Source organism: Hyperoodon ampullatus, assembly GCF_949752795.1.
Source record: "Hyperoodon ampullatus genome assembly, chromosome: 10".
Classification (NCBI taxonomy): domain Eukaryota; kingdom Metazoa; phylum Chordata; class Mammalia; order Artiodactyla; family Ziphiidae; genus Hyperoodon; species Hyperoodon ampullatus.
The window spans coordinates 43875610-43892464 of NC_136923.1; the positions used below are offsets into that span (position 1 = coordinate 43875610).

Below are 16855 nucleotides of genomic sequence, written 5' to 3' on the forward strand. Positions count from 1 at the left end.
GTGTCACATAATTTTTTTTTTTCTTTTTTGCGATACGCGGGCCTCTCACTGCTGTGGCCTCTCCCGTTGCGGAGCACAGGCTCCAGATGCGCAGGCTCAGCGGCCATGGCTCATGGGCCCAGCCACTCCACAGCATGTGGGATCTTCCCGGACCGGGGCACGAACCCGTATCCCCTGCATCGGCAGGCAGACTCTCAACCACTGCGCCACCAGGGAAGCCCCACATAATTTTTTTAAATGATGCTTTAGGATATAACATTGGTTTTGACATACCTTTAAAAATATTAATTTTAATGGGTATCTCAGAGGCCTTTCATGACATAGACCACAGGTATTACCCTGGGCTGGAGCAGCTGTCTGGCAGCTCTCAGCATGCAGTCATGCAAAATCCTAAATAACACTGCCAATCTCTATGTGGTGTTTCACAGAGGATGACCTTGGACCTTTAGCAACATCCTTGCCATATATCTTTGGAAGTTCTGGTCCTGAGGTGTTTGTCTTGGTAAATATAAGCTCTGGTCACCATCAAAATAAAAGGACCAGGGACATTTTCTGGAAAGTAAGGGAACCCATCATCTGATATTGAAAATTAAAAGGGAAGTCACAGTGGAGATGCCCTTGGCTTCTGACTCCTGTTGGTGTGTGAGGGTTTCTCCAAAGGTGGGTACCAACTGTATTCCCTGCCCCATTCTGACATTGTGACCAGTGGCATGTGTTGGTGAGGCAGTGGTGGTAAGTTGTCACAGAGCAGAAGGACACATCAGAGCTGGACATGCCCATGTTGGAGGGTCCTCACTAGGGCCCAGTGGCTTCCTTAGTGGCAGCCTCCCCTTCGTTTTGTATCGAGCTAGATGTGCTTAAGTTGACTTGATCACTAAGGCCTCTAGTGACACTGTCATAGGATGGTGGGAAAGATGTGGCAGAGGCAGTTTCAGATTTGTCTGGAAGCACAAAGTTTTCATTTGCCACGAATGCAACAAAGCCTTCATCTGGGAGTGACACAGCCTCCTCCTCAGCCCTGGGCACAGGCAGGGGATTGGCGATCATCATGGAGCGGTGCAGCACGTAGCTGCGATAGGCCTTTTGGATGACAGTGGCTGAAATGTCTTCTTGCTTCCACCGGAGGGTGGTTGCTATTGGTTCATAGGATGCTTTTGAAAGATTAGTTGCCATAAATTTCTCCTCCATATTTGCCTTCAGAGAATCCAACTCCCCAGATTCTCCCAGAACATTCTTGGTGAAGGTAAACAGGATGTCCAAACAGTGGATCTTATCTCCAGGGACCAAGGGCAAGTCCATCTGGATTAATATATTCCCATTGGGTTTTGGGATTCGCAGGGGGCCAGAGAGCATGTCTGCAAAGTCTGAGAGGGCAGAGAAGGTAATGAACTGGGTGGCCTCCGGGTCGAACTTTTCCCAAGTCTCATAGAACATGTCAAAGTCATCCTCGCTCAGGGGCTCCGTACTCTCCTTCGTGGCCACATTGAAGTTTTCCAGAATCACCGCAATGTACATGTTGACCACGATGAGGAAGGAGATGATGATGTAGGTGGTGAAGAAGAGGATGCCCACGACAGGGTTCCCACAGTCCCCTCTGGTGCCATTGCTGTTGGGCAGGTTGGGGTCGCAGTAGGGAGGCCCCGTGTTGAGGATGGGGCTGAGGAGCCCATCCCAGCCTGCTGACGTGGTGATCTGGAAGAGGCACAGCATGCTGTTGGCGAAGGTCTGGAAGTTGAACATGTCATCAATGCCAGCCTCCCACTTGACGTAGGCGAAGTTGGCCATGCCAAAGATGGAGTAGATGAACATGACCAGGAAGAGCAGCAGCCCAATGTTGAAGAGGGCGGGCAGGGACATCATGAGCGCGAAGAGCAGTGTGCGGATGCCCTTGGCCCCGCGGATCAGCCTGAGGATGCGGCCAATCCGGGCCAGGCGGATGACTCGGAAGAGCGTTGGGGAGAATAAATTTCCAAGTGATGTAAGAATTGCAGAAAACACCAGGCCTTTAAAAGTGAGGGGAAATTATCTAATTAGTACTTCCAACCATGAGCCCTGACAAGGTTGGCTGGATCACACCCCCTCTTCTCTGCCTGGTATGGACCTCCAAGTGAGCATCCATACTCAGGGACTCTGGACCCTCTGAGCCTGGCACAGTGGATGGCATAAAGTAGGGGCTCAGTAAGTGTCCACTGCATAAATCCTGTCTCCCTCAAGTATGTCTCACCTTTCCCACCATGTTCTTATCTTTCCCTCCATCCAGATACATTCTTAGTCAACCTACATGGTCAAAACCCAACTTCTGCAGCCTAGTTCAGCTGGAAGTGATTGCACCCTGTTCCATATGCTCACAGTCCTTTGTCTGTTTCCGTCTGTAACACAGACCCGGCTCTTCCCTGAGAATTCAGCCTTTGGGTCATGCCTTTACTTCCACCCTGGTCCTGTGCCCTGTGAAGGTTGGGACCCACTGTGATTCATCTCCCTATCTCCTACTGAGAAGATTGACTCAGTTCCTGGCACATGGTCCTGTGGATAATTGTACAGAGCCTAGTATTAATTATAAGGGCCCTGAGGAATTGGGCAACTTGCTGACAGCTAAAACAGAATGGTTTTGAATGGCCAGCTGTTTGCATAATAGATTTTATTTGTTTCTTTCATTTCCAGCTGTGTTTGAACTCTGTGTTAGGGCCTAGAGATGGGTTGGTTTAAGGTCATTTATAGCCCCCTAACCCGAACTATGAACAAGAGTGTGTATATCTCCCTATGTGATATCTAACTTGAAGATTTGTGAAGCTTGGTCTTGGGGACCTGTGGAGGCCTGTTAAGACCACCAAAGATTAGGCAAGGCCTTTAGGTCAAACAGGATTCAAAACCTCTCAGGAGAAATGGTGAGGGGTATGATAGAAGCTCTCTCTCCTCGCCAGGGTGCCCTTGATCCCATTCTCCTACTCGCCTTTTGTCCTATGAATATGGGTGGTCACAGTATTGTGTTGGAAGGAGGAAGGAAATGGAGGAGAATTGGGATAATTATAATTTTGTATTATGAAATCTTTATGAAACCCCTCTCTTAAAGTCCAGTTTAACTGGGGCATTTTCCCATAGTGTGAGATACATATGTGTTTTTATAATCTACTAAGATTCTGCCAGCCAACTAGCCTACCTTTACAAGGGAGAATGAGTCTTCACACTTGTAACAATTAGACAATCAATACATGTCTTACAGGTGGAAAGGAAGAAGGGGAGAGGGAGGGAGAGTGGAAGAATGGCTAGTGGGTTCTTGCACTTGTTTTCGAGCTGTCGTTATGAGTGATTTCTGTCCAGTGACGGGTGTTGCCGTGTAGGTCATAGGAATTGGTAGTTAAGGTGTCCCCATGATAGAATGGAGTACTCTGAGTATATTTTATTTCTATAGTGCTGATATGGGAAGTCACATAAGCAAGCTCCCTTCTCTAATATAAAATTTAAAATGGCCTTTAGAGTCTCTCACTTTGGAAGGCAAACAAACAAACAAAACAAACTTCCCACGTCCTGCCCCTGGAAAACCCAGCAGCAATAGGAAAATAAAACAAAACAAAAAACAAAAATAAATTTAAACTCCCCAAACAAACACAACCCAAGGCTGTGTTTCAGCACCAGGACAGAGAGATTAAGTGCCACCGAGTTGTATTCAGATGCTATTAGCTCTTGATGGTAAATCAATGGAAAATAAAATCTACAGCTATGCCCTGACATGAAAAGTAAGCAGGTCACGATATAATAGGTCAGGATATATTTACAATGCAAAGTAAACCTGGCGTGCTGGGATTTGGCCTTTATAGGATCCAACTTTGGCAAAACCACACGAAGGCCAGGGACAGTATCTTGGTCGGTAGGAGGCTGTTAGTTTATTAAAAAGAACGTTAGCATGGTCTAAATTCAGCTCCACCCTTTACAAACTATATGACCTTGCATAACTTTCTTAATCTCTGAGGCTCCATATTAAATGTATAAAATGAGTATAGTAACACTCCTTCCCAGGGCTGCTGTGGAGATCCATGGATCCCAGCCCAGTGCTCAGAACTCAGCAAGCACTCAATTATGGTGGCTCCAATCCCCACTTTAACCTCTGACTCCATTCATTTTCTCTGAACACCGTTGGCCCCCAAATACTGAGCCTGTCATTCAACAACACCCAGACTAGGTCATAATAGCATTGATCTCTTGGCAATGGTCCCTTGACTTTTCTGTCACTCATATTCCCTAAGTGGACAGTTATACAGAGATTTAATTCCAGACCCTTGACTTAAGAATCTCCTTTGAACAATCTCCTCCTAGTCTTTCCTCACTCTTCTGGCAACCACCTCCTTTTCCAGAAAGTATTTTATGACTCACCTCACACCACACCACCCACTCTCTGCTTTGAAGGCCATAAAGATAAGACCCATTGGAAACTCCATCATCTTAGGTTTTCTTGTGAGTGATTGTTCCCTATCGGCTCCCAAATTTCTGGCGATGGCTGCACACACAGTAGGTGCCTGAATACCCTTCATGGCAGCATGGAGAAGGCTAGTGGAACCTCTGCATTTCACTGAGAGGCCCGAGGCATTTAAAATCTGCTGCTCTTGCAAAGCAGCAAATACTGGACTCCTCTAACATACAACGTAGGTTTTTAAAAGTTTGTTAGCTGTCCCCTTGGTTTTGAAAGAGCAGCCAAAACAAGCCCAAGCAGAGGCTGGGTGTCCCCACCACATGCGATGCCCACTTACTTCCAATGGAGAGGACCACGATAATGAAGTCAAACACATTCCAGCCACTGGTGAAGTAGTAATGCCTCAAGGCGAACATCTTCATGACACACTCGCCCGTGAAGATGGCCACAAAGCACTGGTTGATTTTGTTTAGGACTTTTGTCTTTTCTTCACTCTGCTCATCAGTCTCCACCATCATGGTGATCATGTTGAGGCAGATGAGGACCATGATGATGATGTCGAAAGTTTGCCTGGTCACGATGTCAAAGACAAAACCCTGGTACTTGTTCTGAGAAAACAAGAGATGGTACATCAGGCCTTTTGACAACATAAATCAGGCATCTGGAGAGGCTGTGTTCTTCACAGATGGGTTTTTTAAGTCTGTCTCTTTTGTCTCCCTCACACTCCACGTCCCAACAGAAGCAGAGTCCTAACCCTCCAAAATCTCACTCTTAGTTGTTTCTACCTCATTGCCTCTCCTGGCCCCATGAAGTCACTAGGCACTTTGTCCTTGTCCATGCTCTTCCCTCCACTTGCAGTGCCCCTCCAGTCCTTTCTCTTGGCCATCTAAATCCCCATAGCCTTGAAGCTGCTGCATATCACAGGGAGATAAGCTCAGTGCTTTGTGATGACCTAGAGGGGTGGTATAGGGAGGATGGGAGGGAGGCTCAAGATGGAGGGGATATGGGGATATATGCATACATATAGCTGATTCATTTTGTTGTCCAGCAGAAACTAACACAACATTGTAAAGCAAGTATACTCCAATAAAGATGTAAAATCAATGAATCAATCAATCCCCATAGCCTTGAGTGATCCATCTCTCTTAAGCCCCACTTCCTCCAGGGAATCTTCCTCAGTCACCTCACACCGCATTGCTCTGTCCCTTCTTTGGGCTCCCACAACCTTTACAGTCAGTCTTGAGTTCTAGTGTTTCATGTATACTTCTCTTTTCTACTAGACAACGAGCTCTTTGAGCATAGAGCCATGTCTTATTTAATTTTGTGTTCCTGTAGTGCCCTGCATAGAGTGAGAGTCCAAGAACTGCTTGAAAAAGTATTTATTTGAGGGTAAAGCCAAGTGTAGTGGTGCAACTGATTCCTGCAAATGTTCTTTTTATTCCTGGGCTGTGCAGATGTCTAAGCAGGTCTTGGTTGTTTGCATTCTTGGAGAGAGGCAGAGTGGCCTGGACAACCAAGAGATCATTTTTAGGGGGTTATTTTTATGGTGTTTAAAAAATTTTTCCTGGTGTGGCCCTCTAGACTTTCCTGTGCTGTTAACATCTTACTGGTCTGTAAGCTCTTGATTCCAACCTCATCCTCCACCCTCACCTTCTCAGACACTTCTGAGCTCTGTGGGACTCACCTGCCTTGATCTGCAAACTCCTCCTCCTACTCAGTGGCTGCTCACTCTCCTCACGCCATGGACCCCAGGGCTGGGGGCAGAGCTGAGGTCCCTCTTGTTCCCCATTGTCACTCCCAGACCTTTGCTCCTCCTATGTCTTGTAAAACCCTTCCTCCTCTGATGCCTGTGTCTTCAAGTTAGCCTTCCTTTGCCCCCTCTTCATTGCTACCACTTACTGACCTCCTGGTCCCTCTGCTTCATTACTGACGAGTGAGACTCTTGGCCACACTTGGCCACTCTTGGCTATTAGCTCTCAGTTCCTTACCTAAATCTCTAATGACCTAGTTTTTCCTAACTTAGAGAAAAATCTTCCTGAATCTCACATCTCTCTCCAGCTACCAGCCTACTTCTCTCTTCACTTTCACAGTCAAATTTCTTGAAGGAGTTGTGTGCAATCACTGTTTCCCATTCACGCCTCAGCCTACTCCAACACAGCTTTTGTCCCCATCCTGCCATTGAAATGGTGCTTGTTAAGATCACTCGTAACGTCCAAAATACCGGTTTGGCATCGCTTATGGTCCCCTCTGCCTTGAAACTCTCTTTTCTTGGTTCCCAGAGGCCTTACTTCCCTGGTTCTTTTCTTGCCTTTCTGTCTGCTCTTTTTTGAGTCTTCTTTACTCAACCTTTAGATATTAGCGTTCCTCAAGGCTTAGTCCTATGTACCCTTTGCTCTTCACCCCATTCTTTCTCCCTTGGCAATTTCTCCAGCCTGTGAATTAATATGTGTGTGATTTTTACTAATTGTTTTCCTGTGTCACTGGACTGTCATCTCTGTGAGGGAAGGAACATCTCGCTGCCCTATCCCCAGTGTCTGCATAGTATCTGGAATGCAACAGATGATCAATAGGCAGATGAATGAATGGATGACAGAACGGACAGCTCTGAATTACACACACTTCAAACAGAATTATAAAGCCACTCCACTAGGTTGATTACATTTAATTCTGTACAAAAGGCACTTCCTGAATGTGTCTGTGTACAGGGCTCTGCATGAGTGGCTGTGAGGGAGAAAGGAACCTGTCATGAGTCTCACCAGGGAGCTCCCAGGAGCCACAAAGGGGAGAAGGGCTGTGACAGAGGTTGGTTCCTGCTTTCTGCTTCATGGTGGGGATGGCTTGCTACCCTGCAGGGTTTGAGCAAAGAATCAGAGTGGGTCTGGCTCCAGGCGTGGCTGCTGGCTCATGTCTTTTCTGAGATGCTGAGCCACTAATAGCTTTCATTTCATCACTGAAAATGGCAAAAAAAAAAAAAAAAAGAAGCCCATTCACGACTTCTAATTAAACACAGCAGGTAACATTACTAAGTTCTGGGCATCAAGTTTGCCCTGGATATTCAGCTGCTGGGTAGTGGAGCAGCTTTCTAGTTGCTCTTGGCTTAGCTTGTGGGCAGGGATCACTTCTTTGCAACCCTTGGGGCTCTCAGAGATGATGAAGTGGGTGACTGATGATGTGATATTCTGGAGCCAATTATTTTCCTATAAAGTGGAGTATGTGAAACCTGCTTTTAGTGGTTTCTATAGTAGGGAATGTTATAGAATAAAATATCCCAGTCTTGTGGAAGCCTTAGTCTCTGCTATGGATGAAGCATAAGATTTAGAACTTGGGCTTCACGTGTGGCAAGGAGTAGTATGTACATGCCTGTGTTGGAGGTCCCTATGTCATCCAAGGCTGGCCCTACCATGAACTGTCACCCATGCACCTGTGGAGCAGAGTCCTGTGCCAATGCTCAGCTTACCTGACCAGCTCAACCTGTTGGGACCCCTCAGGGAAGAAGATGGCCTTTCCAGTGCCAATAATCTAGTGAGGAGGAAACTGGAGCTGGGAAGGTGAGTCTTAGGAGGGAGTGCTCATTTCTCTTATTGCTTGGGCTTCTTTCTTGGCTCTGGACTTTGTGGAGGGCAGATGATCAGGCTTGTCTCACTGTGGGGTGGGTGCCAAGACTTTGCCTGCCATATGGATGCCGGCCAGGAGCTAGGATGCGCCAAGGCTCGTGGGCTCTGGAGAGCAGCCAGATGCCAATTGCTGCCTGGGCCCTGATCTGCTAGTTTCCCTTTTGGTATCCCTAAACCTCAAAGTCTTGTTTAAATGTTCCAGCCTTGCCTCAGCTATGCTAAAGGGAACAAAGGAAATAATGTTTGCCATGCCTCGACCAGAATATTAAGGAGAGAGCCATGTTCCTCCACTAAAGCTATTATAGTGTGGGTAGTTAGTTAGTAATATACACCCCCTCCCATCCAAAGGGATGGCTCATGTCAGGAACACAGCTGGGCTATGAGGTCTCACTTCGCTTATCCATATGGAAGACCTCCTCCAGTGCCAACCTTGGAGGACCTTGGGGATGGCTTGATTAGGAGACATGATGATTCTGTTGTAGGTCTTCCTGCCCAACCACTGACTTCCACTCCTACTGCAGTGCCTGGAATTTCAGCATTAGGTTCCTACCTTTATATTAAGATAGTGTCCTTTCCAGGGTCGCTTTTGGAAATGCAGCTCACCCTGTCCCAAGGAAATTGTCTTCCTTGAGAGAAGGAAGCTATGGTGGCCTGTCAGATTGGCTGATGAGAGGGGAGAAGCTGAGATGTTATAGAGAGATGGAGCAAGTATGTAGGGAATGGTACCCAAAACTGTCATGATTTTGCCAAGGGTTGACTCCAGCACAGAACACCTTGGTGTCTGTTCAAATGTGGATTCAATATCAGTCCAGCCACCAGAAAAGGTCAGCAGAGACCTAACTGCTCGCTTCTCATTAGGTCTTAGGATCCTTCTCCCGTAACCCCTGCTTGACTCTGATTGGCTGGGCTCAGCCTTTCACCTACATCTTCTAATTTTGTGCCTGTTCCTGCCCACTGGACATTGGAGGGATACTCCCTGAGCCTTAGGGACTCTCCCTCAGGCTAACTCAACCCCAGTTATCTTGATCTTATGAGGTATTTGGAAGGACACCTCTGCCCCTACAGAGGTCTGAACATCTTATCACTCCCCATTGTAACACTTCTTATCAGAATGGAGAATAGTAATACATTTGTGACCACTGTTTCCAAGTAAAGCATGTGAAAGGTCATAGCATTTTCTTTTCCTCCTGTAAATGTTTTTAAGACTTTGTGCTCATGAAGTTTTTAGTATCTTATGCAAACCCCATGCCTTGATTTAGAAATTCTAATGTCTTGGCCAACAGAACGTAAGTCTCCCTGATTCATTTAGGGAAAGGCCTGTACCTTTGCTAAAGGTCCTTAGGTTTTGCCCTTGTGTGGGGAAGGGCTAATGGGATTGTGCCATGGATCTTTGTGAATAAAGGAATCACAGGGGAGTATGCCTCTAAGTTTTGGTCAATCTTTAAACACTAGAGTAGGATAATTTTTGGTTCCTATTGTGTCACCTGACCATGACCATGACTGGGCCCAGGATCCCAGGGTGGTTGGGTTTAGCTATTTCCTCTCTGTCTTCCTGTAGGCATGGGGTAGAATGTGGGGTGAGGCTGGCAATCCATTGCAACCTACATCAAAATGCATAACCACAAATGTTTCATTTCAGGGCTCTAACCATCCTTACTATCATTTAGCCTAATCTGTTCCTGATGTGGTGCTGGAAACTTAAGCCTGTTGGGCAACTCAAGTACTTCCCTAAACAGGTCTATCTGGAACACCTGCAGGAGTATGCTCACTCCAGAAGATCAGAGTTGCTTCTTGCAGACTTTTCTTCCTTGGGCCTGGGAACTCTCATTACCTCATACTCAAACTCAACCCAGATCTCCTCCTCCACAGAGAGCATTGGCCAGACGCCTACCAGCACAGGCATGGGCTGTCAGGTTGGATTTCCAGACACTCTCTGCTAGAGAGGTGAGCTCTGGAGCTCACCAGAGGCCGTGGGATGGGCTTCTGGGGCTTCTTGGAGCCCAATTTCTTCATGGCATTGTAGTACTTCTTCTGCTCCTCTGTCATAAAGATGTCCTGGCCCCCTAAGTGCAGAGAGATAGGATAACACACACCACTGTTATTGCCCCCAGATGGCAGCCTTCAGCCCTCTCTGGGCCCAGACCCCAGACAGGGGTGAAGCCTGCAATCAGGGGGCAAAGGTTGGTGTTGGTGCTAAAGGCCAAGATTGGGCTCCTGGTCAGGCATGGGGGCTGTGACTAGTGTTGCTTCAGTCACGAGGCCCGGGGACCGACGGTAAGTCTAAGACTCATCACTACCACAGAAACACCTAAGCCCCACTTATCTTTTTTTTCTGTTGGTTGAAGTTGTCAATGATGACCCCAACGAAGAGATTGAGTGTGAAGAAGCCGCCAAAAATGATGAAGATGATGAAGTACAAGTACATGTACACGTTGTCCTCCCACTTGGGCTGCATGTTCACCTGTGAGCAGACAAGTGGGGGCATGGGGACGAGGGGGCATCTTAGCTTGTGTTTACCCCAAAGAACCCTGAGACAAGGACCTGGCTGCAGGTGGCTTATTTGGGAGGTGATCCCAGGAAGCAGAAGTGAGAGAGGGGGAGGCAGGAACAGGATAAAGGCAGCACCACTACCATGGGCAACAGGCACTCCATGCTCTAAGGACTGTAGAACACACTTCAGAATTGTACCTCCAAGGGACAGGGAAGTTAGAGCTTTTATCTACAGACTCCCAGAGCTTATCTGTGAGGGCTGCCCCTGTAGACTCGAAGTCCTCTGCCCTTGGGGGAAGAGCTGCTGAGCCAGCTCTGAGGCACTGAAGAAAATCAAATCTCAGACAGAATAAGAAACAAAGGATGAGAGTGAACTCAGAGGTGGGTTGAGGGGATATGGGGCAGGGCATCAGCGGTGTCTTGTGCCCCAGCAGGAAAGGGTCCTTCCCCAACAGCACCCATCTCCTCCACCTGGCTGCCGTGACAGTACCTGAAATTCCACTGTTCTAGCTAGCCACTGCCCTTGGCCCTGCCTCTGCCCAGGGAGTGCCCTCATGCACAGTCCTTTAGGGGTTATCTGATAATTTCCTCAATGGTGAACAGAGGAAGAACTTGAGAAGCCTAGGAGACTAGGTCAGCTTAAATATCCAACAGAAGGCCAGCTGGACACTGTTCCAGGGGGGGATAGTGCCAGACTGCTGGGTGATCACCTCTTCCAGCACCAAGGCCACCTTCACTCCATTTCAAATAGACTAATGTGGGCGGGAGGCACAGAGGGGGAGGCGGTAGGCAACACGGGCTGAGACTCACTTCCCGGGAATCGACAGCTGCATACATGATGTCCATCCAGCCTTTAAAGGTTGCCTGGAAACAAGGAACAGAGGCCACTCAGTGTCTGCCCATCCATCTACATTGGCCTCTGTTTTGATTCACTTATTTGTCTGTTTTTCTCATAGAGCACTGGTCCCCCGGAAGCCAGTTCTGACATGTCTCTGATTTCAGTGCCTGGCACTACATAGCTACTCAGAGACTAGTTGTTGAACGAATGCATGAACAAAGGGTGGAGTGCAGGAAGTTGTGGGTAACTGCATGACAAATGTATAAGCAATTGCATTAACACTGAATGAACAAGTGGATGAAGGCAAAGGATGAATGAATGAATGGAAGCATGAATGTTATTGACTGTCATCATTACAAGCATTATCTATCATTACAATAGACTGGAACATAATTTATTACCCTCTAGGAGATGATCTGCAATAGAAGACTGTTCAGTCTGTGTGGCTATACCAGGTCTATATTGTACAAGTAGTGAATTCTAAGTCATCACCTGATATAGCCCCATGGCAGGCCTATCCCTTTATTCTCTTCTATTAGCCCAAATTGGTCTAATTGTACTACTGGGAGATCACACTCATTGGTAGGGCCCTCTAGCCTCATGGTGCAGTCTGTAGGAACAGGGAATAATCTCACTTCACACTGAGTGCTACCCCTTGCAAAGTCTCCACATAGCATCTTCTGGGAGACCCCAGGCCCTCCACTTTATCGAGCAGCCAAAGGAAGAGACATGGTTGATCTCAGGACTCACCACCTGCAGAAGTGCGAGGTAGCCCATTGCAACATTATCAAAGTTGACCTTCACATTGACCCAAAAGAAGCTTCCAGTGTGGTTTTGACGTTCACAGTCAGACATGTTATTCACAGTAGTCCAAGGCACAAGAAGAAAGCCTTCACTGGTCTTGTTGATGCATTTCTGAAACTTCCCTGCGAAGAGGTTCACACCCATGATGCTGAAGATGAGCCAGAAGATGAGGCAGACGAGGAGAACGTTCATGATGGAGGGGATGGCGCCCACCAGGGCATCTACCACCACCTGGGGGGAAAGGCAGAAAGACCTGGAACCCCACCTATGCCACACCCTTCTTGCCCGATCCCAGTTCCTTCTACCCTCACTCGGGCTGCTTCATGAGCCAGTGGAAGCAAGAGAAGTGGGTTAATTAGAGCCATAATTCAGACTCAGAAGACAGAGACACTGGGCAGTGAGGATGGGTTTATACATTCTCTCTAAAGTTCATTCAGGGCAGTTTTCAGTGTCTCTCCTTAGGACTGAGGAGATGGACATATTTACAAGCACATACATACTCATTTAGGGGTGCCAGTGTGTGTTTTGTACTTGCACATACAGACTTCTAGAACTTTGCTTTATTTTATAAACTATATGTTTATAAAATACAGTTTATAGTGTGCTTTGGTCAAGAATCAGTGAAAACCCAAATCCATATTCACAAACTTGCTTATTTGTAAATTAGCAACCTGGAGATAAAATAAAATAAACATCAAAGTATTTCAATCATAAGCTCCTAGCGTTTGTAAAGGTACAAGTTAATTTTAAAAGTCCACTTTTGTTTTGAAGGTACGATGTCTTCTTTGAGGCAGTGGTGGAGGAAGAAAGCAAACCTTTCTTTCTGTACCAGAAGACTTTCATAATTATGTGGAAGGGGAGGGAAGAAAATGAGCAGTCCCTCATCCCCCATAAGACAAGGGCCAGACTTGTGAGCATTCTATCCTGAGGAAGACAGTGAGGGCGAGGTGGCGGCTGAAAGCCTTGGATGAGGAGAGGGATGGATAAAAGGAGAGAATCCATAGGACCCAATGACTCTGCTGGGTTGGAGAGAAGATGCATTCCAGTGGGTAGTGACTGAGCTGCTGAGCTGCTAATGTCACTGCATTTAAATGGAGTGTCAGAGGCAAGGCTCATTTGTCATGGAAAGATGAAGAGCTTGGGGTGTTCCAGAGATTTTGGCAATAAGGACAAAAGACAGGGTGGGGAGATTGAGGTAAGAGATGCTTGTGACTCTGTGAAGCAGGATTGCCTCACTAAGAGCAGGAGAGAGTGAGGTCTGAGTCCTGGTAGATGTGATGTTTGAGGTGAGAAGGGAAGCGGGCTTACAGAGGGACTTGAAGGAGAACTAGGAGAGTTAGGATACTGCAGCACCACCAACGTGACAGCAGAAAGTGGGGACCCCTGAGCTGACCTGTGGGGATAGGGCCTGGAGCTCAGGGTCAGTAGTATGGAGGGCGTAAAGGGGGAATGGGTACCAAATGCTGCAGACCAGAGCAGTTAGGAGATAGGTCTTACCCGCATGCCTTCAAATCGAGACAGGGCTCGCAGTGGCCGCAGGGCACGGAGGGTCCGAAGGGCTTTGATGGATGCCATATCAGAATACTGCAGCACCTTCGCTATAAGGCTTGTCAGTGAGATCTGAGTGCAAGCAGAGAGCAAAAGCATCACCCTAGGGTTCCAGAAAGTTGACCCTGGTGGATGGAGACAGGAAATCCCTCCCACTCCCTACTCTGTCAGAGCCATCATCCTGGCTCCCACCTTATTCCGAACTCCAATGAGAGGTATAGTGAGAGTCCAATCTCTTCTCTTTCATTAAAGATTTCATTCATCATTTATCTGAACTTTTGGCCAAGAAAATCTCAGTCTCCCACATCGCCACCCCCTTGTACGTAGGTGATCAAGCTCCCAGTGTAGTAAATCAGCCTTCCCTTTCCTCTCTAGAGGCACCAGCCAGGTCCCAACAGCCTTTAAAATTTGACTGACTTTCAGAGACTTGGAGAGATGCTGGCCCTTCATGGGGGGTACGCAGGAAGTCTATCTTGAGGAATATAAAGTGAGTCTTGATTGTACGTGCTGAGAAAAGTGGGGAAGAAAGAGTCCTGAGCTGGGTGGGGTCTAGTTCCCTCTCAACCCTGATATTTTTGTGACCTTGGGTCAGTGCCTTGTTAGTGCAGGTTGTACTTTCAACCTTTGTAAAATGAAGAATCAGACTAAGAGAACTCCGAGGCCCTCACAGCTCTGCAGTTTTTCAGGAAGAGTGACTGGCATGGGGCCAGGAGATTCAGCTTTGACAGATAGCTGAGATACAATGACTGAGTTGTGAGTCCCTGTTGGTTGGTCAGTTTTGCATTTTTTAAAGTGTTGGACCAAGGACTGCAAAGGTACAAACTTACATCGAAAAATGGTCACACCTTCCAGGAACTTTGAAGGTGCCAGGGAGATACCCTATGCATTGGCTTGAGCTTGCCAGAGACTGTGACCCAATCCTGGGAGACCCCCAACTGCACCACGACTGGTGGGCTGAATTCAGGCTCAGCTTATCTTGACAGCTAGGAGGGAATGTCAGAAAGGGAAGGGTTTACACTTGGGTGCTAGAGCCCCAAACAATGCCTGTTCTCTGAATTGTGGCTTATTCCACGAGGACAGAAAACTGGAATGGAAATGACCCCCTTCCTCCAACCAGGCAAGGCTCCAGACACCAGCAGGTGGCACCCAGCTGCCTGGCTTAGTGAGAGCAGGAGGTTTGGGGCCAGTTCCATGCTGGACCCTGTTCAGTCTTTTGCTCAGCCTCTGGGAAGTCTGCCTCATGTGCAAAATCTGCAGTTGGGGCAATTAGGAGCTAGGGCCTCTCCAACAAAGCCCTCCCATCCAAGCCCAGCTCCATTCCCACTGCTCAGGCCACAAGCCTCCCAAATGGTCTCTAGGCTCCTGTATTGCATCCATCCCATCCATTCTCCTCTGCAAATTTGATTATGATCATGTTTCTCTCTTACTCCCAACCTTCACTGATGCTTTATCATCTCAGAATAAGCTCCAGACTCCTTAGCCTGTATTATATGGCCACAGCCTGCTTTTCCAGTCATATTTCACCCACGTATCCTACCCAAATCAAGTTGTTCCCTAAATGTACCTGTGTCTGTGCCTTTGCCCAGGGTCATTCTTTAATTAAGATTGACCACCCCCAGTCCTTTTTGCACCTTGTTGCTCCTGTTCATTTTAAGCCTTATATCTAATGCCACCTCCTATATGAAGCCTGCCCAGCTACGCCACCCCCATAGTGGAAGCAGGTTCATGTCTCTATGTCCCTAAGACACTATTTCCAGCAGTGCTCATCACATCCTCCCTCATCATATGTTTATTTCTCTCTGTTGTCCTATCTGCTAGAAGAGTAAAGTATAAACTCCTGGAGATAGGGAATTTTTATTTCTTGGCTTCTATCCCCCCCAAAGCACTTCATAAAACAATCTTATATGCAGTAGTTATTGATATAAATAAGCATTGGATAAATTGAAAAAATAGAGAGAGGCATGTTGGGATGGATGGATGGAAGGAAGGAAAGAAAGAAGGAAGAAATCTTGATGGAAAGTTGAATGATGGTTGGATAGAAGAATGGACTAAATGATACAAAGATGGATATGAGAGTTGAAAGGAAGAATGGAAGAAAGAAAGCAAAGAAGAAAGATAAAATATAAAATCATGGATAGTGGATGAATGGGATGGATGAATTGGGGAAGGACGGATGGCTGGATAAATGATGGATGAATGAGAAGATAGAGAGATGGGTAGAGGAATGGAAGAGATTAGAGAATGATGGAAGGTTGACTGGATGGAAGAATGGGTGGGTGGATGGATGAATGGAAGAAAAAGAGGTGAGTGGACAGATGGGTGGAAGAAAGGAAGGATAGATGGATGAGGTAAAGGAAGAATAGAAAGATGGAAAATGTGTGAACAGAAGGAAAATTGGATGGAAGGTGCTTGAATGAGTGAATAGTAGGTTAGATGACTGGATAGTTCAATAGAAAGACAAGTCAAAAGATAAAAAAATAGAAGGGTTAAGGACAAATTGATAGAGGGATGGAAGGAAGGTTAGGATGAATAGATGGGCAGAAGGGAGGAGGGAAAGAAGAGTGAGAATAGATGGATGGAAGGAGAGGACTGACAGGATAAACAAGAAGTAAACATGAATGGATGTTTGGAAGGAAGGAAAAAGGAAGGGTGAATGGTCGGATAGATGGAAGGAGGGATGGATGGTCAGAAGGAAGAATTAGTAGGCAGATGGATGGATGGATGAGTGGGTGACCACATCAGGGGATAAGGACTGAAACTAGTGAGTACTTAGAAGTGACTGCCCCTAACAAGAGTGGGTAGCTGGAATAAAATTTTCCTTTCATTTATGAATAATTATATGATATGTACAAAATTATCACCTGTGACTCAGATTGCAGGCCTCACAGCTAATCCCTGTGGTACAGTGGCCTGACGCTGCTAGCACATTGGTATCAGGAAAGAAGAGAATTGGGTGCACAGACCTGCTGTGGAGGACCTGCCAACACAGGAGGCTGGACAGAATGTTCTGAACTGGATGCCATCCAGCTTCAGGAGGCAAGCACCAAATACAGACACATTTCCTAACACCTCTGATGTGCAGACCTTGGCACCAGTGGCTGTGAGAGTGTGGGAAGCAGAGGCAAACATAGCACGTGCCTCCCCCACCTGCAGGGA

The 16855-nt window shown here is 47.0% G+C and overlaps 1 protein-coding gene across 1 annotated transcript in view; it reads right to left on the bottom strand.

The window, feature by feature from the left end:
* Positions 1-795: 795 nt before the first annotated feature.
* The window catches only part of SCN10A (sodium voltage-gated channel alpha subunit 10), a gene marked incomplete at both ends in the record, with an annotated part of 77461 nt that continues 61401 nt past the window's right edge, over positions 796-16855 (bottom strand). The window contains 7 exons of the mRNA XM_079712606.1: positions 796-2003; positions 4743-5013; positions 9982-10082; positions 10339-10480; positions 11320-11373; positions 12098-12382; positions 13649-13771. Coding sequence (XP_079568732.1) covers positions 796-2003; positions 4743-5013; positions 9982-10082; positions 10339-10480; positions 11320-11373; positions 12098-12382; positions 13649-13771 — 2184 coding nt within the window. The remainder of the gene's footprint in view (positions 2004-4742; positions 5014-9981; positions 10083-10338; positions 10481-11319; positions 11374-12097; positions 12383-13648; positions 13772-16855) is intronic.